Below are 27,211 nucleotides of genomic sequence, written 5' to 3' on the forward strand. Positions count from 1 at the left end.
TTCCTGGCAGGAATCCAGAGAGATTTGGGTGGTTTCTGCCAGAAACTCAAGACTTCTAAGACAAACTGACAATAAATTAATTAGATTAAATTCAGTGAAAGAAAGCCAGAAGAGTTCTGAGAGGATGTGGAACCTGAGTCCTCCTGCATCAGTGCATCAGAAGAAGAAGCAGTTACCAGTGAAGAAAATGGAAATGGATTGTTACAAGCTCATAAATACATGAACTATGGAGAAGGAGATTTTGATCTCTGCCCTGTCTGATGGTTTTGTGTTGGTTCTTTTTAGAATAGAAAGGGTTTCTAAAATAAGAGAATTTAAAAACCATGTAAAACAAGAAATTCCAATTAATTGCTGAGATGCTAAAACCTTGGCCACAATTAACAAATAAATAAATAAATACATTTGAAATAAAGCAAGATGCCTCAGTAGTTGTGAGGACATATGAATTCATAATAACTTTGGACTTCTTTGTGATAAAATATGAATAATGAGTACCTATGAAGTGCCCTAAAGGGTCAATTTATGGGAATCTATTTTAAAGATAAAGCCCAGGTCAGAGAAGGAAAGAATCTATAAAGGCAACAGATCTGAATGGATAGATTATCCTGTCTGTAAAAGTACACATTGTAGCTACCTGCTGTAGTAGTTTTCTGGAAAAAGAAAGAAAATATTAAGTGAAACAATTTTCACAAAGGGATTCTAGCTGCTGAAGTATTTTTGGCTTTGAAAGAGAAATGGATTCTTGTTTATTTGCTAAGCACTTTTGATGAGCAAAAGCAGTAGGAAAAACATAGATGCAAAACAGGAAGAAATATATCTAGTAAACACAGGGATGCAGGAAAACTGCAGGGGAGAAAAGAAGCTTATTTTGGTGCTGAATTTACTCCAAAGCATTGCTTTAGCATTAAAGGTAAAGCATGTGATGATCTAAGAAACTTTTATCATTGGAAAGCAATCGTCCTGATCAAATATAGACCCTTTACAGTAGTGATGAAAGGGAAATACTTTATTAAACAGCTAACTCACCATTTACCTGCTGCAAAGATGGAGTAAGTCCTCTGAGCCATCAAGGAATTAATCACACCTTCCTCAGTTTGAAGCCTAACCTTTTCATCATTGTTCTGATGAAAAGATAAAAGCAGATCCTGTAGGCTACTGAAAGGATGTTTACAGGAGGATTCATATTTGCTAAAGAATAGATGGAGCCAGGCGTGTGGCACGAAGAGAAGACTGACCAAAGGGCAGTAAGGAGATTGCTCTCACAGCAGACTGAGGCCTCTGGTGGAAAACACACACTGTGTCCCCATTGCATTTGAAAAAACACTGGGAATGATGTTCCATAACACATAATGCTTGTTCCACCCAGGTATTACTTGGTGCATGGTGATGTGTGAGTGGAAACCAGTAAATCTGCCAGAGACCCCTGATAAGCTGGAGATTCCTTACAGGCTGCTGTGCCAAATGAGATAGAGCCTGTTTAAAATAGAGGCCAGTGTGCACGTACCACATCCACTTGAACTCTCTGGAAAAAAAAAAAAGAAGGGGTAAGGCTTCCATCTGTGCAGCTCTACAGATAATCAGCCACTCTTTGTAAAACTCCTCTTAGTACAGAGCAGTTACTTGGAAGTTGAACAGAATTGCAAAAGCAGTGGATAGATGGGCAAAGGGAGGCATTTCAAAGCTGAGCTAAATGTTGGTTTAGCATTTCTGCAGCTCCTCAGGGCTGTTAACAACCCTGGAGTTCCTGTCCAAGCCTGTTTCAGGTTGCCTTTTGTGTGGGGCAGGGATTCCAGTGTTTACACTGTGAGAGAAATAAAAAACAGATAAATGAAGTGGGCAGTAGCTATTTGCAGCAAATGTAGAAGTTTGAAGCATTTCTTCAGGTTTTGTACTGGAGGACAGAAGTCTCACAGGCAGTGCACCCCCACTGTGGTTCCTGATAGCTGTGAGTCATAAAGATGTACTGCAAGGTTTTAGCAATTACCTTTAGTAAAGCTCATGTCTAATTGAGAAAGCTTTGATGGAGCAGATGCTGCCTGAAAAAGACAGAAAGGAACTGATTTATTAAGAATGGAAAATGTCTTTAGACAGAAATAGATGCTGCTTTGTTTAATGTGAGTGGGGGCTTAGGTTCCTGCAGCATACTCTGAGTCCTCTTAAAGAGAGGACCTGGATACCAGAGGAGAGTAATGAAATGGTAGATCCATCCATGCTAGAATGCAGTACCACCATTTCTTATATAATAAAAGCTTTTAATTTACAGCAGAAAGTTTGAAATATGAAAGATTAAGTAGAGAAGATAGGAATTACTTCCCAACAGCAGATGATGATGGATGCATGTTGCAAAACCTAAGCAAAATCGAAGATGTGGAAAAAAAGAACATCATTCTTGTGAGGCATTTATTTCAGTGTATATTTCTACTTGATATGGACTGGTAGTCAATTTTGTTGGGTTCCAGTGAAGAGTTATTGAAGGCCAGCAAAGAAACCTTGACATCAAAACCCAAGATTTTAAAAGCTTCTCTCTTAGTTGAAGAGGGGAAAATGTGAAGAACTCTGATTTTAAAGCTGATAGAGGTGAGAAGAGATGGAAGTGTTCCTTATGGCTGTTCCCAAATCCTAAAATATCAGAATACAGAACATTTGCTTCAGAAATTATATCTTTAAATTGGGCATGGCCTATCTCATTATATGTTAAAGAAACGGGAAACTGAGAAATAGTAGGAACTCATTTATTGACATTCTTTAAAGGGTTATGAAATAAACATGAAAAGATAACACTAAAGTCTTAGGCTGGTGATGAAAATTACTTGAAATAAATGTAGCATGCACATGCTACTATTTTTAAATAATTTATATTTTTTAAGTTACTTCTATCTGCTGGCATGGACCTTGTTGCCATTCTAGATTCCACCACTGTGACAGACCAAAACTGTTACACGGTGGGTGAAATCTACTGTGTATCTGCTAATACTCTTCCTTTAAACTAGTGAAAAACTGCACCCACTGGGCAGCTGGAGCTCTAGGGACTGTTAAAGCATAGACACCATGCAGGGCTGACAATGAGATTGTGCACAGGTGGGTCTGAATGAAAATCCAGTGATCTGGAAGGAGCTGTGTGTTCAGGGATGTAGGGGGGAGAGAGAGGAACACCACAGCAGCACACACGTAAAGGAAATGCTGGAGAATCATTTAAAACAGAACACCTGGGGGGTGAAAAAAGTGCAAAAAGTGCTATGGGACAAGTGCCACACAGGAAATGCTGGGAACCATGAACTCCATGGGAAATTATTTCCTTCATTTGCTTCGTGTTGAATTTAGGTCAACAGAACTATATGCATACTATTTGTAAATAAACATCATTGTGCCAAAGGGGTAACTGACTTATAACTGTCTTTCCCATCTATATGACCCTTTTTTTTTTTTAGCTTACTGGTTGGGTCCAAAGGATATCCATAATTTGGATTATTTGGGAAATCTAGTTCAACTGTGTGAAATCAGCAAGTCCCCATAAGGGGGAGTTTCATGAATAGAGTTTTGCTTTTTTCCCCCCTCCCTTTTCCTCTCTCCACCTGATAGTAGAGTGACTTAATACCGAGTATCTGGGCTACCATTAAGGGACTTGGAGAAAACAGATTAACAGGTAAGAAATGAGCTATGTTAATGGAATGTGCATTATAAAAAGGCAAAGTGGTCCTTTTAGACAAAGTCTAAGAAAGGAGGTTATACTGTTTTCATGTGCTATACCTACATATAATTTATATGAAAATGAAAATGTATTACTTGTTTTAACATCTTTTTTTTACAATAATTACGGGCTTGCTGTGGTATGGAAGTGACCTAATAGTTACAATTGTGACCTCTAAGTTATTGTTAATTTTACTGTCAGTATGTGCTTCACATCTCCTACTTAATGGTATGCTAATTGTACAGCAGGATGTCACATTCTCCAACATACAGATTCCCTATTTCAATTACAGCTAAGTAAATCTCCATTACTAATGAGTAAGCATTTCTTTTCCCTGTACATTTGCATTATAATGGACATTTTCTTTGTGCACTAAAATTATTCTTTCCTTGACAACAACTTTGTATTTTATTTTACAGTAAAGGCTACGACATGATGATTCATTCCTTTCTGTTGGGTTTATCTGTATTTAAATTGTCAAATGCTCTGGATAGCCTGACATTTTCTATCCCATGTTATTTTTCTGTACCTCCAGAATAAATGTATGTATTTGCTTTAAAACAGCCTACTTAAGACAAATGACAAAGAAAAGTAAGCTTATGTGCCGGTCATAAGATGTATTTTTGAAATTGTTGCAGTGCTTCACTCACGTTGCCGAGTGAACCTCAGCTATTTATGTCAGTGCAAAGTGACCTTTATGATATAATGTTTGACAGATTTGAATGTAAAGAACCAAGTGACCACGTGTGACCCATATGATTGCAAGATACCCGCTCTGCCTAACAGAGCGTAGCTCTGGCTATTGCACAGTCCCCCAAACCCATTTGTTTATGCATAGATCCATGAATGCAGCGGGCAGCTGGGCAGGACCAAGGGGGAAGGTCTCTGTTGGATCTGATTCTGCAGCTTTGCTGCCAAATCCGCTCCCTCTCGGGGCCGGGCTGAACTTGGGCAGAGGATTCCCTTTGTCTGCAGCACAGTGACCCCGGAGCCCTTCCCTCCCTGCTCCAGGAAACTCAGTCCCTGTGGAGGAGAGCCTTCCTCAGCCTGCATGGCCCTGGGAAAATGTCTCACCTTTTATACACAAACAAGGACTGTGAGTTTTATTGATGAAGTGATAGCCTAACCTTCGATAATGTGCTGCAAAGGTGTTGCTTTGCTTTTGGTGGGGCAATTCCCTATGCAGTAAATTATGTTAGAGGGATCTTTTTTTAGATGCCCAGAGAACGTTTATGTATCAAAGAGGGTGCATTAATTAACAATCATTAATATTCTTGATGATTTTTAAATTGGCCTGGTGGTGGGTGTGTATATGGATAAGAATGATGGGTGTTGGGTTCTTTTAATCATATAAGTACGTGGGATATTTTAAAGAAATAAAATGTGGTGAAAGTGTCAGGTAGCATTCCAGGAATGCAGGAGGAAATGTATGCAACCAGAAGTTAGAACTAACAGATTGATTTCCTGGTCACTGTGCATGAATTCTTTCTAGCCTTGTGTATATCCTGATAACCAGATGGCTTACAGTATAGATACAAAGTTTGTTTTGTTTTTATTTTGAAAGGCCTACGGTATGCAGCCTTTTTCCCAGACAGCAGCAAAAAACAAGGTGAACAATTTTTGCACTATGTGGTTTTGAATTCTGTCATATTTTCTATTACGTTTCTGTCTTCCATTAGGCTAGCTTAGTTTGCTCTCTTAGCCACCACCATCATCCATGTCACTCCCGGTCCCGAGCAGGGTGCGCGCCCCGCGTGTCGGGCGGGCTCCGGCGCCGCTCCGATGTCGCCGCTGTCACCGCGGCCGCCCTTGCTGGGGCCGCCGCTTGCGGGAGCGCCCGGCGCCACCTGGCGGTGCGAGCGGGAACTGCAGCCCGCGGCTGCCCCGGCGGCCCGGCCTGCCCGACCCCGAGCAGCCGGAGCTGGCGCGGCTAAAACAATCCCATTTCCTGCATGAAAATAAATGAGTAAACACATAGAGAAAGTGCTGGGAGCGCGTTCCCCTCCCGCTCACACTTAGGTAAACCGAGAGGAGCAATAACCAACATTTCATTGCTGTTGGAGGAAAACTATTGCCTCTGACCTCGCTATTGAAGTCAATAGGGCAGTTGTCCACAAAGGTTATGTACCTTTTTAAATCTTTTTTTTAAACTAGCTTTTCAAATATATTGCACAAATTAATGTTTTATGTATACTTATGCACTAAATATACTGCATTAAACTAAAACTTTTTTTCTGTGAAAATCCTTGCATTTAGAAATAATGTATTCACAGTGTGAATACTGAAGGAAGCCTCCTCTGCTGTTTTATTTAACGTCATGGTTTCTGGCTGGAGTGGATGGTTTTTCTTGCCAGCAAATATATTTCCGTATGTTTATGAAATTCCACATCTCTTTGCCAGCATATTTCTTAACAATGGAATATCTGGGAGATACGAATACGTAACTAACACAAACAAAAATTAAGAATCCTGGAATCTTGATTCTGTGGTGAAACTTCAGGACCTCTTGTGGTTTCTCAGTTTAATTTTTATCTAAATATACATTCAACCAAAACTGATTATTTTTCTTGCTTAATCGGCCCTTTAGTGCCACCTGATTTTTTTTTTTTTATTTTCTACATACAGTTAATATAAATTAAGTACAAAATACTACTTTATCCTGATTTTTCTCAGTCTACAGGCAAATCAAGTACACCAACAATGCAGTATCTTTAGTTGTTTACAAAATATCCTAAAGAAAGGGCTCCCAAAGTACACAGCCACGGATTTTGGAAGGGGAAAGATTTGGTGAAACAAGAATGTGTTCTTTTACCCAAATTTGGTGGTTTTATGCCATTTTGACATAATTTGCCAGTAAAATGAAATGAGGAGAAAGGACAAAAGGTCAAGTTACACTGTTAATCTGCACAACAAAGGAGGGCAAAGTTCTGAGTTCAAAAAATCACTGGTTAAGATTTCATAGGGTGGTTTTTCCCCCTCTAAACTTGCTAGCCCTGCAATCCAACATTCATGGTACATCGAGTTTAGTGCAGGCAGTCTGGGTTGGGGCTGTCCCAAATCTCTTGTGTTCCTGGGGGCTCTGGTCAGAGAGTTCTATGCCCAGCACAAGGGACTGGAGGCACCACCTGAGCGTGGCCCTTCTCACACTGGAGGAGACCTTGCACACAAGGACTGCACTGCCCAGGCACAGCATAATGAAAATCAGGCAAATGCCAGCTCTGGCAGTCAGTGGGAATTGCTAACTCCACCTCTACAACATGACATTAAAAATGGCTTGATCAGATTTTTATCAAGATAATGTATTGAAGAATAGGAGTAGTTTTTTCAGAGATCTGAACCCATTGAAAAGTGACATTTGACATGAAAAGGCATTGGGAGTTTTATCTGAGATATGACAGCTATTTTGTCTTCTAAGTGTAGAGAAAACTGTGGCATTTCAGATAACAAACATAAACATTTAACAGTGGCCACTGGCAATTCTGCTTGGTTTTAGAACTACAGATTCCTAGAGCAAAATTCTGCCTCCAAATTATATGCATGCTGCTCTCATTTATTTCAGCCAAGCTTGTGCACATGTTTCAAAGGTCAGAATTTGGCCGTTGGGGGTGAATTTTCAAGGAAGAGTATATTAAAGACACCTGTGCATCAGCAGAACCATATCCTTTGTCTACTGCAGAACATGTCAGGAATGAGCCCGGTGCTATTGAGCAGGGCAAGTGAAACATTTTATATGTTTTGAGTTGCATTGGGATTGCTTAGCAGAAACATTTCTTGCAGTAATTGGTTCATGATTTCATTTATTTCTTGTAACTCAACACTTTGATGCTGAAAAGTTGTCAGTTTTAAGAGAGTAAAGACTGGAAGGGACCACCCTTCAAAAAATTACAGTTGAAAATACTATGTAACAATCAAACTAAGGGAAATAGTCCAATAGGTATGGTCTGTTGAGGTGCACAAACTTTTGTTTGCAATCTAACACAGAGAGGTCAACAAATGCTTCACACAAAGGTAGAAAACAAACCCACTTTTCATTGTGGACAGAGCTCATATTTGAAATTTTAACTAATCAGACAATTGAAAAAATTAAAACTTGGCATTCATATTCTATTGGAGTTAGTGTGTATTAAATTGATGAAGATCTTTAAGCACGTAGGTTTTCCCCTGTTTTTTAAACATTATACACTTCTTAAAAATGTTTTTAATGTCTAATTGCTGCTGGATTTCAAGACATATCAATTTTGTTCTTAGTTCCTGCAGATTTTGACAGAATATCATACCAAAATATTTTGTATTTTTTGTAGGACTGGGAAACAGAAAATCATGACTGGTATTGTTTTGAATGCCATTTGCCTGGAGAGGTGTTGATATGTGACCTGTGTTTTCGTGTGTATCATTCCAAGTGTTTGTCTGATGAGTTCAGGCTTAGAGACAGCAGTAGTCACTGGCAGTGCCCAGTTTGCAGGGTGAGTACCTATGAGATTTCATGTGCTGATTAGAGGATTGATATTCATTAATAGATTGATGAAGGTGTCCAGATGGTCTGGCCAGGTTATTGGGTAAAGAACTGAATGTTGAAATGATGGTACATACCTAGAGCATCTGTACAGAGGTACCAAAATGTGGTGCATGTAGCAGATGGCCATTTTTGAAGACTCCAGCAAGTTTTACTTGCACAGTACCCTGTGCCAGAGTGTGCACCTGAGTGCAGTAAAGTGTGGGAACCTTCAACAAGAGTAAACACATTGCTGTATAAGATGCTACTGTTTTTACTTAATGTTGTTTTAATGAATCATTTTTGTATTTTGATGACTTGCATTCTTAATATTTTATTGGAATGGTATTTTATGTTACAAAGCCACAATCATGTTACTGATGAGGTTAGAATCAAAAACATGGAGTTAAATCCTGCTTTTCATTTACTGATGGGGATTCTATTGGTGCAAAAAGGGCAATCTGAATTTCACTCAGGGCATCCATATCTATGTTGTTTTTTCTTTAAAAATGCTATTCTTATGAGTATGGCAGTGAGACAGCAAAAAGCATTTTTTATATACTTTCCAAGAATGGTCAGATATGTTGTGTGCATGTCATTAGAAGATGAAACATTCTGGTCAGGATGATACCTGTTGCTGTTGTCATCTCTGTGTCACCTCCCCAAATGGAGCTCTTCACTAGGCTTCCTAGAGAGCTGGGCTCCCTTCCTGTGGAAGGAATAATGCACATGAATGTTTCAGATAAAATTGTTGCTACAGAAAGGCATAAAACTGTCACTTCCACTCTGCCTGGGATTGCTGGAGAGAGAGGCACTTCCTTTGCTAAAAGCTTGGATTAGCAGTGGAGCAGCAGAGTGACCTTAGGATGATCTGTGCTGCAAGGAATGTAAGGTTTCAGGCACTTTGTGGGATGGGGAAGCAGTTGTTGAAAACACATGGAGTGTTTTGTTTCAAAACAGCACTTTTTGAATGCTGTTACCTTAGAGTGAGTTACACAAAACCTGTTTTTGTTGCCTCAGATTGCTCTCAGGAAAGCAGGTTCCTCTCAGGGAGCTCTCAGGGTTTAGGGAAATAGTAAGAAAATCAGGGCTACCTCAAGGAAGCTGAAAGTAATGAAAAGGAAGTAGTGGCAGGGAAAAAACTGTTCAGAATAAACACATTTACTGTATCTCTCCATATTGAATTGCTAGCATTTAATTTAGCTACTCAATATTCCCTCTGTTAAAAACAGAACTTATGACCATATATAGATTATTTACTTTCAGATTTTTAAATAAATCTCGTTAATAATTGTTGGGTCTTATTAGAAATATTGATTATTCCTATAAATAGTTAAAATTAGGTAAACTGCATCCAGTCTGTACTGTAGTTTGCCAGGAATTTTAAATGATGCCTGGTGAAGGTAGAGACTGTGGATGGCTTATGCCACCTTGTGTATGAGGTGGTTTCATAACATTTATCTTGTACCATGTCCTCAGAGTGGAAATGCTGAATCATTGCTGGAAATACGCTCTGACACATCAGCTTTGAGAACAGTTTGACTTTCACCATGAAGCCTTGAAGTCCTTTATGGAAATGATATTAAAGAAATGTTTACCTTAAAAAGAAAATCCTGTGAAACTTGAGCCATGTGCTTTCTGCCTATCTTTCTGCATATTGGTTCCTTTTTTGTTATCCAAATATTAAGGAGAGGTTTTGGGGACTCTTAAATGCTTCCTGCCCCAGAGGCCTTTGGCTTGCTTAGTGCCTCAGGTGATGATCAACCTATTTTTGTGGATATTGCCACTGTGAATGCCATGGCATCCTTTCTCCCACTGTGCCAGCAGCTCTTATTTTTCTTGTCATTAATTCAAACAGCTTCAAGCCCTAACTCTGCAAACCTGGACTAAGGAGGCTGGCACAGTCCCTGTAAGTGTGGGAGGCAGCATCCTTGTGTCAGAAGTCATCCTTCAGTATTCTGCTACTTTCTCCCCACGCTCCTAGGAAATGACTGCTCTAATTTCATTTTAAAAGCAAGAAAGTGGCCTATATTCAAAAAACTAATCATGTGGAGAGAGCCCTGGCTGATGTCCAGAGGGCATAACAGAGTTTAACCATCTTGCATAAGGGCACTGTGTTATCAGCAGTAAATAAGTATCTTAAAGAAAAGTGATAGCTGGGACAAAGAGATACATATATTTTCATATTTAATTCCATAACTGGACATGGCACTTCTCACTTGGAGATTTCAAAGCTCTTTACAAAGGTGAAGTAAAAGTATATTTAAAACATAATATGTTGGGAGAAATAATCTGAGAACATTTCATTCTTATGTAAAGATTGCTTCTGTAATGCTGCCAAGGTCAGCAAGACTTTGGATTTTTCCTTTCACAATTGCTGGTTGTATTAGTTTGATCAACCAGTGCAGTTTTTATCTTGCACACTTGGCTACTCAGAAATATTTTATAAAGGCCATTGCTAAAGATTTGTTCATAACTTAAAAAAATATTTTCTTCCCATATCATTTATAACAATCCCTTTCAAACCTTGTTCTGAACTCTGTTTGCCTGCTCATGGTTTTTCTCCATTGCATCCATAAACAACAATGTTCAGTTCCTCATTTATTTCTTTTTTAAAATTGATGGTACCACTCTGAGTATTTTTGTAACCTATATAAGTCTCAGCAGGAGTCAAAAGTCAAACAAAGTTCAATTCAAACCACATTGCACTGATTGAAGTTTTTCCCTGACTGTTGACTAATCATTGTCTTAAGTGAAATAAATTGGCATTATCAGCAAAATTCCTGGTAGACAAGTCACAAGAGAAAAACTTAATATAGAATGAACTCAGAGATTACATTTTTCACTACTGGAATAGTCCATTCAAGACAGGGTTAGTCACCTCTGTCTCCGAATGATATAGGAAACTTGTACATTTATTGCTTTTCTTCAGTCATAAAAAACAAGGGAATTAATTTTCTTCAGCTGTTAATTTAGTACCTAAAGACTACAAAAAGTACTGCAAAAATACTAATTTTTTGGAGGGGGAATAGATATATACAAAATTATGAATAGGAGAATTTTGATCATGTTGGTGTAACTGACTACTATTATTTCTTGTCTAAAAATCCAAATTAAAAAAAAATAAATAAGAAGGCAAAATTAAGCATTTTGATATATCATTTGTCACAGAGAAATAATTTTGATTCATGAAACAGAAGGAAAGAATTAGTCATGTGGTTTCGCTTGACTACTAAATTTTTTTAGTCATCTGATGAGAGATTGGTCTTCCATGTATGTTCTTTGCAAGGATTTAGAGCCAATTTACCTATTATAGTGGGTGCTCCAATATTCCTGGGGTTTATACATAGGAGACCAAAGTAATCTATATAAAATAGAAAAAAAAAATCTATGTAAATAAATAAATAAATCTATATTAATATATTAAATACTATTCTGGGAAGTATTCTATAGATGGGCTTTGTCTGAGTGCTGGTACTGTACTGAGCATTTCCTAGGGTACATAAAAATAAACCATTATGCAGTTCACAATCAACTTCAGACAAAATTTGAGAATGACAAGCAGTGGAAAGTTAGAAGCACAGGAAGATGGAGGTTACTTAAGTGAAGTTTTTCAAGTGCTTAGATCAGGGGGGTTTAGGTACCAGCTGTCAGGCAAGGTGGTCAATGTCAGATGCAAGAAGGGAGGAAAGAATTTTTATTGGCTTATTTCATAGTGGTATGGTAGGAGTTTGAGACCTGGATGGGGAAACAGTATTTGGTGTGGTCACACAAATAATAATCATGGATTGGTGGGCAAAGGATCAGTTTTAGCAGCACAGAGCCCACACATGTGAGGTGTTGGTCCTCACCAGTCCCTGCCATGCACCCTGGAGTAAATCAGGGAGCTGACAGAACTGAGCACTGCATAGCACATGCTGAATAAAAGATAAAGGAATTTGTCCACAGCTGTGAGAAAACTGGGTAAGCCCCACTTAGAGCCTCCTGCCACCTTCTTTGTGCAGATAAAAGCATATTTAATTCACATGATGCTTCATATTCAGAAGGTGCTTAATGCACCATACATGTAAAAATCAATTTGTGGATTCAGCTGTAACATTTCCAAAGGCCCCTGATGCCTTAAAAAGTCTAATTTTACTGCATCTGATCATGAAAGAGGCAAATATCAGGGCATCTTTTGCTCCTGCAGAAGCTTTTCTGTGTGATGCTTAGGGCACACAGTGCATTGGTTGCTCTGAGACCCATTCCATGTGCCTGCATACCTTTCTTAATGGTACAGGAAACCTGAGGACCTGAGGGTTGAAAGTTTGAGAGGGCAGCAGAGCAGTAAAGCTTTCCATATGTAGCACCAAATTCCTCTGGCAATTTAAGCCCTAAAAAAGTCCAAGGGCCAGTGTGTAAAGCCAGAAGTTTCTGAAGAGCAGTGGTGAGTGTATGTTAGACTCATGCTCATAGTTCCCCTCTGCAAATAGACCCCTGGAAACCTGAATTGCTTCTGAAAATGGAACTGATGCCTTAGAAACATGTATCTGTCATTGAGCAGCCTTCACATAATCCATCACTGAACTGAAATGCAGCTCTTTGATGTGTGTGTATACAGGACAGGTGAGAGAGGAAGGGAAAAATATTCATTAATGGGAGATTACGGGGAAATGGAAACCTCTTTAAACAGTGCAAATGTAATTTAAATGCCTGTAGCTAGGCAGAATGCTGGCACTGACACCTTGCATTTCTTAAAGTTTTCCTATTTTTTTTTCTCTTCAAATGAAAGATTGCAGCAACTGCAGCACAGTGGCCACTGCCACCCTGGGAGCTGAGAGCTAACTGAGAGTGCAGAGGTTTGTCACTTCCATCATGCCTGGTGCTGCTGCAGGATGGAGTGTTTCTGGGAAGTTTCCCCTGGCTTCTCCAGCCTCGTGCGGTTTGAAAAGCCTTGCAGTGAAGCCCTGCACTCTGAGCATGTCAGAATTGCTAAATAAGTCACACCTGCGCAGTAGCAATATATTGCTACCCTCTTGAACAGCTAGGCAGTATAATTAATCTGGAATATTGAATATAAAGAGCAATGTAACCTTGAGGTTCCAGCTTCTAAGAAACAGATGTGCTGCAGAGAATAAGGCTCATAGGAGGTATTTCCTGCACCCACAAGAAAAAGAGTTAGGCTGCAGGCTTGGCCTTTCACCTACCAAATCTCATTAATCCTCTACATGAGGATTGCTATTGGGGAAGGTTATTACTTCACTCCTTCATCCCCTGTCTAAACACACAGGCCTGACCAAGTCTTTCTGTTTCCTTTGATTCAGAGCAGGTTTGCAGCTCTCTCTAAAGCAGGGTGTGCCTGAGGAGTTGTCCATGCTGCAGGTGAACCCCAGCAGGCAGCCAAGCACCACAGAGCTGCACCCCCATGTCTGCAGCTCCCAGCTGGGAAAGAAAACAAAACAAAGGTGGTGCCAGGCAGTCACTCTCCACCCTCACGGACAGATCAATGCCCAGACAGTTCCTGAGTTAAAGATGGCTAAATTCCCCCTAGGCTCCCTCCTCTTCCTTTCTATGGCTGAGCATGAGGTTACATAGCATGGAACACTCTTTGGTTAGTGCAGCTCATCTGCCCTGTTGGGTCTTCTCCCACCCTCTTGGGTACTCCCCAGTCTGTTCACTGTGGGGCAGAGTGAGAAACTGCCAAGGCCTTTACCCTGTGCTCAGCAGGAGCTGCAACATCATGTGTTACCAACACTGTTTTGGTCACAAATCTAAACCACACCACCACACGAGCTGCTGTGAAGACAATTAATTTCACCCCAGCCAAACCTGGTACAGTCCCATATTAAGACAATTTATCCCACAAATAGGTCTTGTAAAAGTATAAGGATCCTGACATTTTGGGGGCTGGATTGAATCTCAGCAGGCTCCTTGAAACAAACTTGAACTTGAACAAGGTTTCCAGTAGAGTCTTTTAGTAGATCTGACAGGGAAAAGAAAGTGGATCTTGCCAGTATCGTTGTTATTGTTTCCTGAAAGTAGGAAATTAGAAGACCTAATTTTCATTTATATTTGCTTCTATATCACTCTGCCTACAAAGGGGACCTGAAAGAGGGTATATTACCTTGTGTCAGAGCAATATGAATAGATTTTATATAACTCATAGTCCCCATCTAGTATTATCTATTTTCCTGCTTTAAGTGGCTCTAGGTTGACGACTCTGAGAATTCTACAAGTCTTCACAATACAAAGGAGGTTTTTTTTATTAAAAACTTACACATTTTCCATTATAACTTCCAAAGAATGTGTGAATGCTACCTCCTAAATGGCTAATTATTGTTGAAAAGTGAATGAAGTGCTTGAAATGTAACTGGCTTTCTACAAAGGGTGAGCAACCTTGCCATAAAAAGACATTTTGCTGGCTCATAGGCTCCAATTCCCTAAATTTATTACCTTTCAAAATTTAGTAGAGGAACATGGAGATCAAGTTTTTCTTAAAATAAATCAGTGTAAGGAATTGAAGGAAAAGTGGAAAAATTAAAAGTTTGCCAGAATTGGCAAGTAAATTATATCATTTTCATTGGTGCTTAAGATGATATTAATTGCTGACATCAATAACCATACAAAGCCAGCTATCTATCTTTTCTTATGATCTCAAGGATAAGACTGTAAACCATCCATCTCAACAGTCTCTTTTAAACTGTCTTGCCCAGCAGGGCATGAAAAATGGTTCACATGAATTCTGAAATACTTTCAAAGGATGATAAATTCCAGAGCCATGTCAGAAAAAGAGGTGTAGGACTAGTCAGTGCATGTGAGTTTTATTGTCTCCTTATAAGTTTCAGTCTTTTAAAATGCTGTGTCATTAGCAAGCACACAGCACTCCAGTGCCTGAAATGACAAAATGACAGCAGTGTTTCATAATGCAGATAATTTAATGCACATTTGGGTTTTCATTTGCAGTGGCAATGTTGGTTTATGAGAAACTGAGTAGGTGATTTGAATTCCAGCAGAATGCATGTTTCTCCTGGTAGTCAGAGTGAAACATGAATACACAGAATGTGATTCAGATATATGGTGCAGGATTAATTCTCTGTCAGTCCACAGTTTGGAAGGAAGGCCAGGCAACCATTAATATTATGAAAATAATGCTTAAAGGCACTGTAGGTTTAGAAATACCTGGGGCTGGCCCTTCCCACAAGGGAGTTTTTCCCAGTCAGGAGGAAGCTGTAGTGTTGTTATGCACCATGCAGTGTCTGAGTAGGTTGGTGACTGAGCTGGTATTTCAGCACAGTTTGTAATGATTCTAATTGCTGTTAAGCAATCAAATGAGCAGCTTTGCAGGTAGTGCTGTGCACAGTTTTGTTTTAAGAAAGGTAGTAAGTACAATCCTGAGATGTATAGGTTGCAAGTTTGCTGTAGCACAGGGGAACACCCTGTGCGTTTCAGTGACCTCAGTGTCTTGCAGGAGGAATATAAACAGGGGAGACACAATCAAATCCTATCAGGTTTTTTTGTGCTGATGCGTAATTTTATTCTTGCCAAGTAAATTTGTAAAAGCAGGTGCTCTGTATTCAATGTCTGTGAGCCCTATGTCCAGAGTCATATATAAGTAATTCAATGAAAAACAGCGCACTTCTAGTGACAGATAATTTTTAAGCTTCCTTTATTTACATATTAGAACATGGATTCATTTTTTTCATCTGCACAATTATGTGGATCTTGCTAAAGACCATCAGATTTTGAGGATGCAGGTGTAACTGAGCCAATTTGGTCCACACAGTTTGCACACAAGTGGTGAAGCGAGACGTGAGAAGGGGAGAGCTCAGCCTGGCAGTCAGTGCACAAGGTGTGAGGAGGAGTCAATGCCTTGCAGGAGATGTGAGCAGTTAGAAACACTTCAGGATAACAGACCTGGAACCCATGCTGTTGTTTCACTGTGCTTTTGTTTGGGAGAGCTACTGGAGGTAAAAGTAGGGAGGAGGTAGAACTTTGCAGGCAGCTGTTGTAGCTCTGCAGAGCTGTGCACAGCTGCTGTGAGCTGGGGTTGGAAGGGCTGTCTGTAAGAGCACATTAGGCATTTGCAGAGACACCTTCTCTCTAGCAGCACATTTTTGGTACGCAGGGTTCCCTTTAGCCTGGTTGTACTTTGAAGGGTGGGGTAAGTCTTTATAATAGTCTAAAATGAGAGGGGAAAACTCTGGACCCTGAACTGCTAAAAAGTAGTGATCTGTGTTCCGGAATCTGGATTAATTTTTGTTAAGGAAGAACCACAAAACTCCCAGACTGCTATGTTTCTTGAGCAGTAAAAAGTGCTCTCAATTTCTACTGGCTAGAGCCAATTTGTCTTCCTCCCAGATGGTGTCATTTTGCTTAGTCAGCACATAATTTGTAGATGGTACAGGATATTATTTTTTAAATTATTTCTTATTTTACTAAAATTATTAATGCCTTGCTAATAAAAAGACCATTAAATAAATTTTCAGCTGCTCCCTAAAATTACTTTCTTCGTTGCTTTATTCTAATTAGACACTTTTTTATGAGAGGTTTTGACAAACTATTATGGGTACAAGTGGAAATAAAACTTGCCATTTTTCTGTAGCTGAAGTTCTCAGCCCAGACATAATTCAAAGTAACAGATATGGTGGTAGTGGCGTGTTAGTGTTACTAATTTCTCAGAAAAGATTTTCCCTAAGAAATAGTGTTTTATGTGATTCAGAAGTTACCTTTTCAAATCAAGTGTTAATGCAGAGGAAATGTTTATTGGCTGGATTTTGAAGTCAAGTTTAAAACACTGATATGCTGCTGTTTTTCTTTGGCAGAGTATCAAGAAGAAAAACACAAGTAAGCAAGAGATGAGCACATACCTGCGGTTCATCGTGTCCCGGATGAAGGAGCGGGTGAGTCTGGGCTGGGGGCTTTGCTCAGTCCCTGCTGCACTGCCCAGGATCATTGTGGGGGCTACCAGAGGGTGGTTTTTATTTCTCCTGTCACAAGCACTGTGTGTGTTTTCACACACTCTTCCCAGGCCCTGAGGTTTGGATCAGTCTCACCAGGTTATGCCACAGGCCTGTGGCTCCTCTGACATGGAATTTTCAGGTGTGAGACAAACCCAGTCTCATGGGTTGTGGATCCCCAGTTTGCACTTGTGTAGTACCCACCTGAAATATTCCAAACTATTGCATTTTCTAATCCTCTTTTATGTGTTTTATGCAGATTCTAAATGCAATAACAAACGCTGTCTCATGGTCCTTTCAGGCTATAGATCTAAACAAGAAAGGGAAGGACAACAAACACCCAATGTATCGAAGGCTGGTGCACTCAGCTGTTGATGTTCCTACTATACAGGAGGTAGAGTCACTTGCTTTCCAACTTCCACACTGGTTTTGGTGTCTTTTTATAGTGAAAGTTTGAAAAGTCCTAATCCTGTTTAATTCTCTTTGTGATCAGTATTTCAGTATTGTATCCAGCATTAGGTATGGAAGCTTAACATGTCAAACTTTTCCTCATAAATAGGTAATTGAGTAAAACCATTTTCAGTGGTGCCTAGTTTTCAGACACAGAGTATCCTCAATTCCTTTTGTACTAAGGTTACACTAGCATCTGCAGGTAGCTAAAATCTTCAGAGAAATTACTGTTTTGCTAAATCAATGAGTATAGACTGAAGTGCCTGTCTGTGCTTCTCTGGCCCAATGTTTCTGGCCATATTCTGATTTCAGTCACTATGCCCTTGTGTGGGTGTGAGCTTTATAAATATCTGAGTATTCATAGAGAACTGATCACTTTGTTGATCATGAAAAACCAGACTCACCCAAAACATCTGTTTTGCATTAATTGTTCCAAAAATAAAGTACTAATAAATATATTGTCCCTTTTTTCTGAGCCAAAGGTCTGATCATGACTCATATAAATCAACTGCACATGACCATAATAAACAGCATATTAATTTTTACTCATTCCTGCAACTGGATTGTAGGCAGTGCTGTGGTATATCTTGCCCTTTGCAAGCACAGATGTGAAGAGCCTTTGTTTTATTATTAAAATGCACAAATAAACAATAGCTTCACTGACAGTTTTGGAGACCAGCCCTGCTGCTTTCTAGAAGTGCTGGCAACACTGGTTGAGCCTGAAAATAGGCCAGGCCTTCCTTTCACTCTGTCAACTTCTCCTGCTTCCATAGAAGGTCTTTTGGCTCTGACAGCACTGTACAAGCTGATGTTGTTTTGTTTGATGATTGGAATTGTCATAGATGTTCTTGAGAGGGCCCAGCTGAAAACACTTTATTCCCTATTGGACAAAGCCATACTAAGGAAATTAATTGCATGGCTCCATGTAGGCATTTTTTATGAGTTTGGAAGACTGGGACAATCAACTTCATCAGATAACACAGACTGTCAAGTGAAGATCCTGGAAGCTCAGTCCTGAAAGGCAGTCAACATTGATTTGAAACTAGCTGATATTTTAGGGTACAAAATGTTCACCTCAGGGAACATATTTCAGTTTGAACAAATGTTCTGGGCCACACCTTATGCTGCAGCTCCTGCAGCTTTACCTTGTTTCAACCAGGAAAATATTTTTTAAACTCGGTCAAGTATTAAAGGATCTATTTTACTTCTGGGTATTGCATAAAGGGCAGCCAAAGCTCAGGTACTAACAAACCATGTCAAAGAGTTGTAAGTATTCCTTTTGTATGCAGGAAAGGCAGTGTCTTATCTGTGTTGCATAATGCAGACTCCTGTGAAAGCTTCTCTGCATAAAGCAGGTAGAGCACTTTGAAGAGATTTCTCACATCCTTGTCTTCTCTTTTGTGTAGAAAGTAAATGAAGGAAAGTACAGGAGTTATGAGGAGTTCAAAGCAGATGCTCAGCTGCTTCTACACAACACAGTGATTTTCTATGGAGGTAAAATACTACATTTACTGCTTGCCTAGTTTGATATATCTTTATTTGTAGGAAACTCACAAGTCCAGGATGAATTTGGTGTTAAGTAGTCTTAAGGGTGAATTAGGTAATTTGAAAGCCCTTAAAAATCAAAGTGCATAAGGACTTTTTAGGGTCTTTTCTGGCCCACCTACTACAGAAACTATTTTCATCCTCCCTGAATAGACCTCTTAGTGAGAATTGCACTTTTTCCATCCTGCTTCTTCTTCAGCAAAGTCCTAAGTCAGTCTATACTGCAGATTTTTGCCAATATATGTATGTTTTCCCAGGGTAGGGTAGGGTTTTCTGTGTTATGTCAGCAGAAACATACTGTGGACTATTTCTTTTACTTTTGGCCAATATCTGCCGTATTGTGACAGCAAATGTAGCTACATCCACACCAGGAGTGTGCTGCTGGTGCAGTGTGGAGGTACAGCCATCAGAGAAGCTGCCAGGCACTGGGAAGGTAATGAGTGACTGATTGGAAGTCAAAAACCACCAGCACCAGTCCAGAAGCTGTAGCCAGGTCCTGTTTTCCAGAGCCACCATCTCAGGAAGGATGTGGTTGTCCCCATCAGGGGAACTGGGAGGAGGGTGGCACCAGGGAATGCAGCCTCAGGGGATTCACACTGGGGCTGATGGGGAGGGATGTGAATATGCCAGGAGAGGAATACAGGGCTGTAAAGGGAAACTCAGTGATCAATACTCTGTGAAACATCACTCAGGGCACAGAGCAGAGAGGAGATGTTTTAGGATAACTGCAGTGTGCCATTCAGACACAAGCAGAGAAAGGAACTGAACCCATATTAAGAGCAACTGTGTCTCCCTGCTGCTGCTCCTCCTCAGATGTGTACTTGCATTGTTCAGTGTAAAAGCAGTATTGTGGCATATAAATATGACGCGGTAAACAAATATTGAACTGATTGTTAGAAAATTTTAAATGGAAGGGCTGTCCAAGTGATTAAGTTATATTTTTTCTTCTTAAGAATGACAATTATAGCATGAATGTCACAGCTGCAAATCTTTGTGAGCACTGTGATCATACTGTGATTGTTTATACCATCTCTTTTTAATTTACAGCGGACAGTGAACAAGCTGATATAGCAAGGATGCTTTACAAAGACACCTGCCATGAAGTAAGTACTACCAAGTAACCAAGATGTAACCAAGTTACTTCATTTTCATTTCAAAACCTAAGAAATTATTCTTCATATTACAAAATTAAAGGCATGTGGAATTGAATTACAAATTTCCTCCAGACAGTCTAGTACCTGATTCAGAATTCCTTTTACTTTTTCTTTAGGTTTTTGTTGTTAGTTGGATTTTTTGTTGGGATTTTGTTGGTTTTTTGGTTGTTTTTTTTTTTTTTGCAACTAGATGATAATTTTAAAAACACTGGTATTCAAATTTCAGTTTTGAAAATAATTGAGCAATACAGATTTGGACTAGAAATAATTGTACTTACTAATATAAATTGAATCTGAGGTGAGATTCCTACTAAATTCTCTAATTGTCATTAAAAAAAAATTGTCATCATTCTCCATATTCAGGGGAGACCAAAAAATACAACAGAGGAGCTGGCACACTTTCTCCTTTTGTACAGTTGAATTACTTCTTTCACAATGTACTTTAAATATTTGATGAATTTTAAGAACTGTTCTTTGCATTTCATCTATAATAGATCATTAATATGTCAGTGAGTCTTCTCCCTCTGCCTGGCTTTTCTGAAACATGAATTATGTTTCTTCAGGTTGTCTTTCAACCTCTCATAGTCCACCTCAGTTTCACACCTTTAGTTTGCATGGACAGAGGTAACTCCACCAAATTAGCAAGCAGAGCTGAAAAATTTTACTACTTAAGGGAGAGAGATGCTACTGAAATCACATAAATAAGATTTTTTTTTTGCTTATTTACCTTTTTTCTTGTTTGTTTTTCAGCTGGATGAACTGCAGCTTTGCAAGAACTGTTTCTATTTGTCAAATGCACGACCTGACAATTGGTTCTGCTATCCTTGTGTATGTTGCTGACACAGATTTTTATTTGTTTGCTTTTCTGTATGAAAGCCTGCAGTTTTGGTGTCATTAATGCATTGAATATTCCATTTCACAGGGCTGGTTTCAAAAGCATGGTTAAGACTCTGTAAGCCTGGATATTTTACACAAGTGAAGTGTTGATTGAAGTTCAAAGCTGTAACAATATAGGTTATAAACCTTGGGTATCAGCCAGTTACAACAGTTTCACAAGAAAATAAGGAGCTTACAGAACTAAAACTCTGCTCCTGAATGAAGCTAGAAAGACAAGTTAATTTTTAGGCTGCTTAGGATCTCTGTTTTCAATAGACAGTTATACCCTTTTCAGACTTTGCAATTTTAGGGGTTTTTTTTAAGTTGATCCAAGCAATCTATCTAACAAGGAAATGTAAGAAGATAAAAGTGAAAATAGCACTAGACACAAACAGTAACCAAGCTCTTAAGGTACTTGCATAGTGTTACAGCAGAATATTTGTGGGAGATAGCAATATATTTCATATCCACTAATAAATCCAACTTCTTTTTCTAGATACCTAATCATGAGTTGGTTTGGGCCAAAATGAAAGGCTTTGGGTTTTGGCCAGCCAAAGTCATGCAGAAAGAGGACAATCAAGTTGATGTTCGCTTTTTTGGCCATCACCACCAAAGGTAATTTATTAATTCCATGTGCTGCTTTTTACAAACAATATTAAAAGAATTTATCTCATCTGTCATGTTGTAAATCCTGGCTCAGCTTGTTGCCAGCATTAGAAATACTGAATGCTTTGCCATAATTGTTTCAGAAAACCTAAGTTTCAGTCTAACACATCTGAAGTGTCCAAATTCAGTGGCTCAGAGGTTCTCTTTCCACAGTTGCCAGAAGGATGTTCCTTAATGCCATTTTAATTAAAGAGTAAGTGAACTTAAGCTGTTTCTTCAAATGTGTAGCAGTCTCCTGATCCAGGCCAAGGTGAAAATGGGACAGAAATGTACTCCTTCTACCAGCACTATTGACTTCAGGCAATTTCTCTTTTGAGCTGAGGCACTACAATTTTGTGGTTTGGTACCATGATATATATCACAAATGTTTGTGTCTCACTGCTAGAACATTGACAGGCCTCCTGCTGGGAGCCAGTTTGCAATTTCAGAGAATCCCTCTTTACACTGGAAACTTGTCTCTTAGAGATCAGCTTTTGGTTCTCTCTCCAGCTGGTTGTTCAGCGTTTGGGAAGTTTGTAGCTGTGTGACAGTGGATGTACTGGTTTGGATTATGTTACTGTTTTATTTATATGCCTGTAATGTGAGGAGAAGAGACATTTCTGAAGTAATTCATGGTTGTTGGAGATGATATATTTTGGTGCATCCCAGAAGGACCTAGACAATTCAGTAACAGTTTATTTAAATTGCTTTCATGTAACTTGCACAATATATAACATCTTTTCACTTTTTATATGAACTACCAAGACTTTCTAATATTTAAAAAGTAAGTAAAGGATCCTTACTGGTGCCTCAGTCACAGAATGCTTTTACCTTGAATCTGTTCATGAATACATTTTATTTCATTAGTTATCTTTGGCTTTAAGTTTGAACAGTTTAAAATTACTTAATAAAGTAACCTGGCACCTGTGGGATGAGGTGCTTGCCACTTCTTCAATGTGTGCTGGTACAAAAGGCAAAGGATGTTTAACTGCAGTGCCATTGCTTACTTACTGTGCTGGGCGTGGATAAAAGGCCCAACTGCTGGTTAGTGTAAATTGGCATTGTTTTTTGTCTTTACTCAAGTTAAATTTATATTGCAAGAATCAAGAATCTTTTCACAAACATGTCATTAGTTGAGTATTTAATCTGTAAGGTAGATGTGCATGGCAGTGACTCTATATCCAATGTCCAGTGTTGCCTGGTGCTTGGTATAACCTCTCAAAATGTCAAGACCTGCCTATCTTACTCTCTGAGGATTCTCTGAACATATTTAAGTGGACAAAGTAACTTTGGAACCATGTCACTGGCATGAATTCAGTCCAAATAAGCATGAGAGTCCCCATGGAAGTTCAGTCCTGATAAACAGGGGCCCAGGACACAAAATGTTTATATTCAAGGTGAGGAGTTAGTAACTTTCCTTCCTTGAAAGTTTTAGGAAAGAGGTCAAGAGCTAAATTGGATTAGCATATGAACCTCCAGTAAAAAAATGTTTCTGTGTCTGAGTCAGGTCATTTAACAAGAGAACAGGTAAGAGATGGTGCTGGGGAAGGTTTGTGGCTCATAAAAAATGAGAGAGACTTTAAGCCATAGCACCAACAGCTAACAAGTATTTATAATAACAAAAATCTCCAACAGCATGCAGTCCATTTTTTCAAATGTGTTGAGTTTAAAAAAAAAAATCAAAAAGGAATTGTCAGTGATCGACCATTGTGAAAAACTGCCTGAGATCCTTCACCTGTATTTTATGTTTCTGAACTGTCCTGTGTATTCACAAGGGCCTGGATCCCCTCTGAAAACATTCAAGACATCACAGTGAACATCCACCGGCTGCACGTGAAGCGCAGCATGGGCTGGAAGAAGGCCTGTGATGAGCTGGAGCTGCACCAGCGCTTCCTCCGCGAGGGAAGATTCTGGAAATCAAAGAATGAGGACAAAGGGGAAGAGGAGGCAGAGTCCAGCATCTCTTCCACTAGCAATGAGCAAGTGAGTGCTGCTGCAATATTAGCAATTGGGGAAATTCATTAAAGAGTACAAAGTCAATGTGGTTTTGATTAATGTGCTGTTGATTAGCCTTGTGCTCTGTCTGCAGGTTTGTGAGGACAAGAGGGTTTAAAGATTTATTCTTCCTATCACTTGTTCCCCCTTATTATCCCTATCTTGCTCTCAGTAATAGCAAGAATTTAGATTTTCCTTCTTTCCTCAGTTTCTTGGATGACCTTTGCGAAGTGTCAAAGTGTTTGTCACGTACAGCACCTTGATGAGACAGATCAAGATTTCTAAAGTTAAATAGGAATGCTCGAGTCAAATGTCACAGATATCAGATGGACTGCAACACTGCCTTCTTGGAGCTCTGTCAAGGGACAGCCCTGTGGCTGCTCAGCCTTTTCACAGCTGGAGTATGCTCACTCTGAGCTCTATTCTGCCTTCAGATCCACAAGTTACACCAGCCATGACATTTTCAGCAGGTCCCACTGAAGTTAGGTGCAAACGTTGCACTTGAGGACCATGTGACCAGCGACTGATTAAAGTCATTAAAAATAATTCTGCAAAACAAGAAAAATCACATTTTTTTTAACAAAGAGCCCAAATGGCCAAGATCCAAAACTTTGCATTTCCACATGAAAATTCCCTTATCATAGCTGATCTTTACTAATCATTCATTGTTCAAGAGGGTGTTATATATTCACTGCTAGTGACTTGGCAGTAAGATTATCATAGTTTGCAGGATGCTTCTCTGTATTTTTGGCAGCCCTTTCCCTGGCAACATCTTTCCTCATTTAAAACCCCTATCCTTTCTCTAAGTCTGTATTTAAAAAAAAAAAAAAATCGGTGTATTTTTACCCTCTTCCTTTGTCCTTTTGTCAAACAGGTCTATCACCCAGTCTGGAACTAAAAAGTTTATGAAACTCTATGTTGTGGTGGGAGGTTGTTCCTTAGCAATGTTGGTTTAGGATTTTTTAGCCTGGTCTGCTTAGCTAACCCTTTGTAGCCCCTTTATTTAAATTCACGTGTGCAACCATACAACAGCCTGTGGTAAAACAGGAAAATGGTCACAAATAAAAGAACTGGTATTTTCCCTTTTTTTTTCAGAAGTGTCAGTCACAAGGTCTGAAGTGTACATTTACATATTTTCTCTTCAATGCCAACTATTCTTCCTTGACTTGGCTAATGCTTATACCTGTTTTACTGGTTTCCCAGATACAGGAACACAGGAGTAGCCATCAAACTCACTGTTCTGCTGTAGTCTGCAATATCCTGTTACTAAGACTAGCTAGTGCTAGCCATGCTTCAAAAGCAGGCATAAGAACTTCTCTACAAGCACTATAAGATAATTACCATCCACTTAGATCTCATCCTTGTTTCTACTGTGAGACTGACTTTTATTCTAAAGCATAAAGATCCATACTCCTCCAGTAATAATCCAGTCTGGGTGATCTTACCATATTTACATTCTTATATTCTCTTTATAATCACTGCTGTTTTCTGGCATCCAAAAAGATCTGATTTCTAAGTATGGGTCACTGATATCAGAATATCTCAGAAAAGTGTTTGAGCTTGTGTGTGCAATGAAGAAAGGAATTATTAAGAATAGTTTAGCAAGTGCATGTTGAATGGTAGAACTTGTTCTTTAATTTTGTTCCTTCCTGCAGTCATAGTCATCAGTGATAATGTAGGAAGTTTATTGTGTGCACTTCTCATTTAAGAACATTCTGTTAACATTTCTATTTGATACCTTAAATAATTGCAAATAATCACAAATAAAAGGCATATCAGTCATGTTAAAATGAAAGTCACTTACATTTACTGTTTTTGGGTTGATTCAACATGCTTTTCTTAATTTTCATAGCTGAAGGTTACTCAGGAACCACGAGCAAAGAAAGGACGACGTAACCAGAGTATGGAACTCAAGAAAGAAGTGAGTAACCTCAATTACTGTGTAGAGATAGAAAAGTACAAAAAGTCTGAAATTTTAATAGGCACTCCTTCAATTTCAGTCACCTTTTAGTGATGTTACAGTAATAGCCTTGGAAGTTCCAGCCCCACAGCTTGGTACTCCCTGCTAACAAGTGTAATTGTGCCTCCCACATGCAAGCAATGTGTGTCATCATTGGAATATTCTGTATCGTGAATAAAGCAAGCCAGCTTACAACATTTCTTCTTTAATAACTAATTCAGGATATCAGCAAGCCCATAAACAGCAAAAATTAGAAGTGCAATCAAGACTATTAAGTTTATGAGCCACCTTACCCACTTTGTCTGCAGGGCTTCCCTGTGTATCCCGCTTGCGGGATCAGGGAGCCAAGGGCTGCGCTATTGCTCGTGTACACGAGGGGGCACTTACAGAGAGAGCCGTAAATCTCTTCCCGAGCCGCCAAGGACTCTTTCCTGGCCTCCTTCCAGCTGAGAGGAACGCTGAGAAACATTTGCACATATGTGTGTGTTCCCTGCCAGAGGGCTCGGGATGCCCTTGCAGAGGAGGCTGCGGGGACTGGAGCAGCAGAGCTGCAGAGTGGCTGTAGAGCAGAGCTCTCTGTAGAGCAGAGCTCTCTGTGGTGGCAGGGACAGGGACAAGGACACTCTTCATTCCCAGGCAGCTGCCTCCCTATTGTACCTGATCCTGCAGGAGGCAGCCTCATGGATGGGGACAGTGACACCGTCTCTGTTCCCTGGGGCACAAACTTGGTTTGAGTGCAAGATTGGCGAGACATCCTCCTGTAATCTCCCTTTCTTGCTGTGTTTTCTGTCAAGCAAATGCTGTAATTTGCTTCATATATTTATGTCTTAACATTTGCCTTCTTAGCTGTGATCAGGGATCCAGAAGTCAATCACAGTGACCTCTCAGAGAGTAATTGATTGCAAAAGGGAATACACAGTCAGCCTTTTGAATGTTGTGAGCAATGCTTCATCACACAGACAGGCACAAAGTCCAGTCCTGAGCAAGGCTTTGTCTCCACACTGCTAAATGAGCATTAAAAGATCTAACTTTAATTTTAAAGAAATTGTTTAGGTCTTCAGACACCTCAAATAGCAATAAACATTTCCAGGAGTACGTCAATCTGTTCTAAAGAGCAGGAGTAATTGGTGTTACATTGTAATAACACAGGCAGCTGAATTCAGCACAGTACACTACAGTAACAGGGACTTCTTTCTTGATAATTGTGTAATTATACAGAGCCTCTGTGGTCATCAAGTCTAGTTCCATATTATTGGAAGCAAGACGTAGGCTCTCATTAGCCTTTCATCTTCAAAGGACCTTTGAAGTTCTGATCAATCTTTGCAGCACTTCTGTGGAGTCAGTGGAATATCACAGACTCCAGGGCAGCCTGTTGGGTCAGAGTAAGCCCAGAGTTTGCCAAAACAATCCAGGAGCCTTGGCCATGCAACTACAGTCTCTTTAGGCAGAATATTGTGGGGGAAAAATATC

General features: G+C 39.5%; 1 protein-coding gene across 5 annotated transcripts in view; it reads left to right on the forward strand.

Annotated features, from left to right (window-relative positions):
• Nucleotides 1-27,211, forward strand: part of ZMYND11 (zinc finger MYND-type containing 11) — a 105,960-nt gene that overhangs the window by 69,210 nt on the left and 9,539 nt on the right. For 3 of the 5 annotated variants that reach the window (XM_054273412.1, XM_054273413.1, XM_054273414.1), the window contains exons 4-13: nt 5,253-5,297; nt 7,990-8,151; nt 16,982-17,059; nt 17,418-17,510; nt 18,973-19,060; nt 20,159-20,214; nt 21,016-21,093; nt 21,638-21,756; nt 23,562-23,769; nt 25,634-25,702. In XM_054273412.1, coding sequence (XP_054129387.1) covers nt 5,253-5,297; nt 7,990-8,151; nt 16,982-17,059; nt 17,418-17,510; nt 18,973-19,060; nt 20,159-20,214; nt 21,016-21,093; nt 21,638-21,756; nt 23,562-23,769; nt 25,634-25,702 — 996 coding nt within the window. The remainder of the gene's footprint in view (nt 1-5,252; nt 5,298-7,989; nt 8,152-16,981; nt 17,060-17,417; nt 17,511-18,972; nt 19,061-20,158; nt 20,215-21,015; nt 21,094-21,637; nt 21,757-23,561; nt 23,770-25,633; nt 25,703-27,211) is intronic. The other 2 variants (XM_054273415.1, XM_054273416.1) reach the window with 2 other exon arrangements.

Source organism: Melozone crissalis, unplaced genomic scaffold, assembly GCF_028551555.1.
Source record: "Melozone crissalis strain CALT ecotype California unplaced genomic scaffold, PUWL_Pcris_2 ptg000016l_1, whole genome shotgun sequence".
In the NCBI taxonomy this organism is placed as follows: Eukaryota; Metazoa; Chordata; class Aves; order Passeriformes; family Passerellidae; genus Melozone; species Melozone crissalis.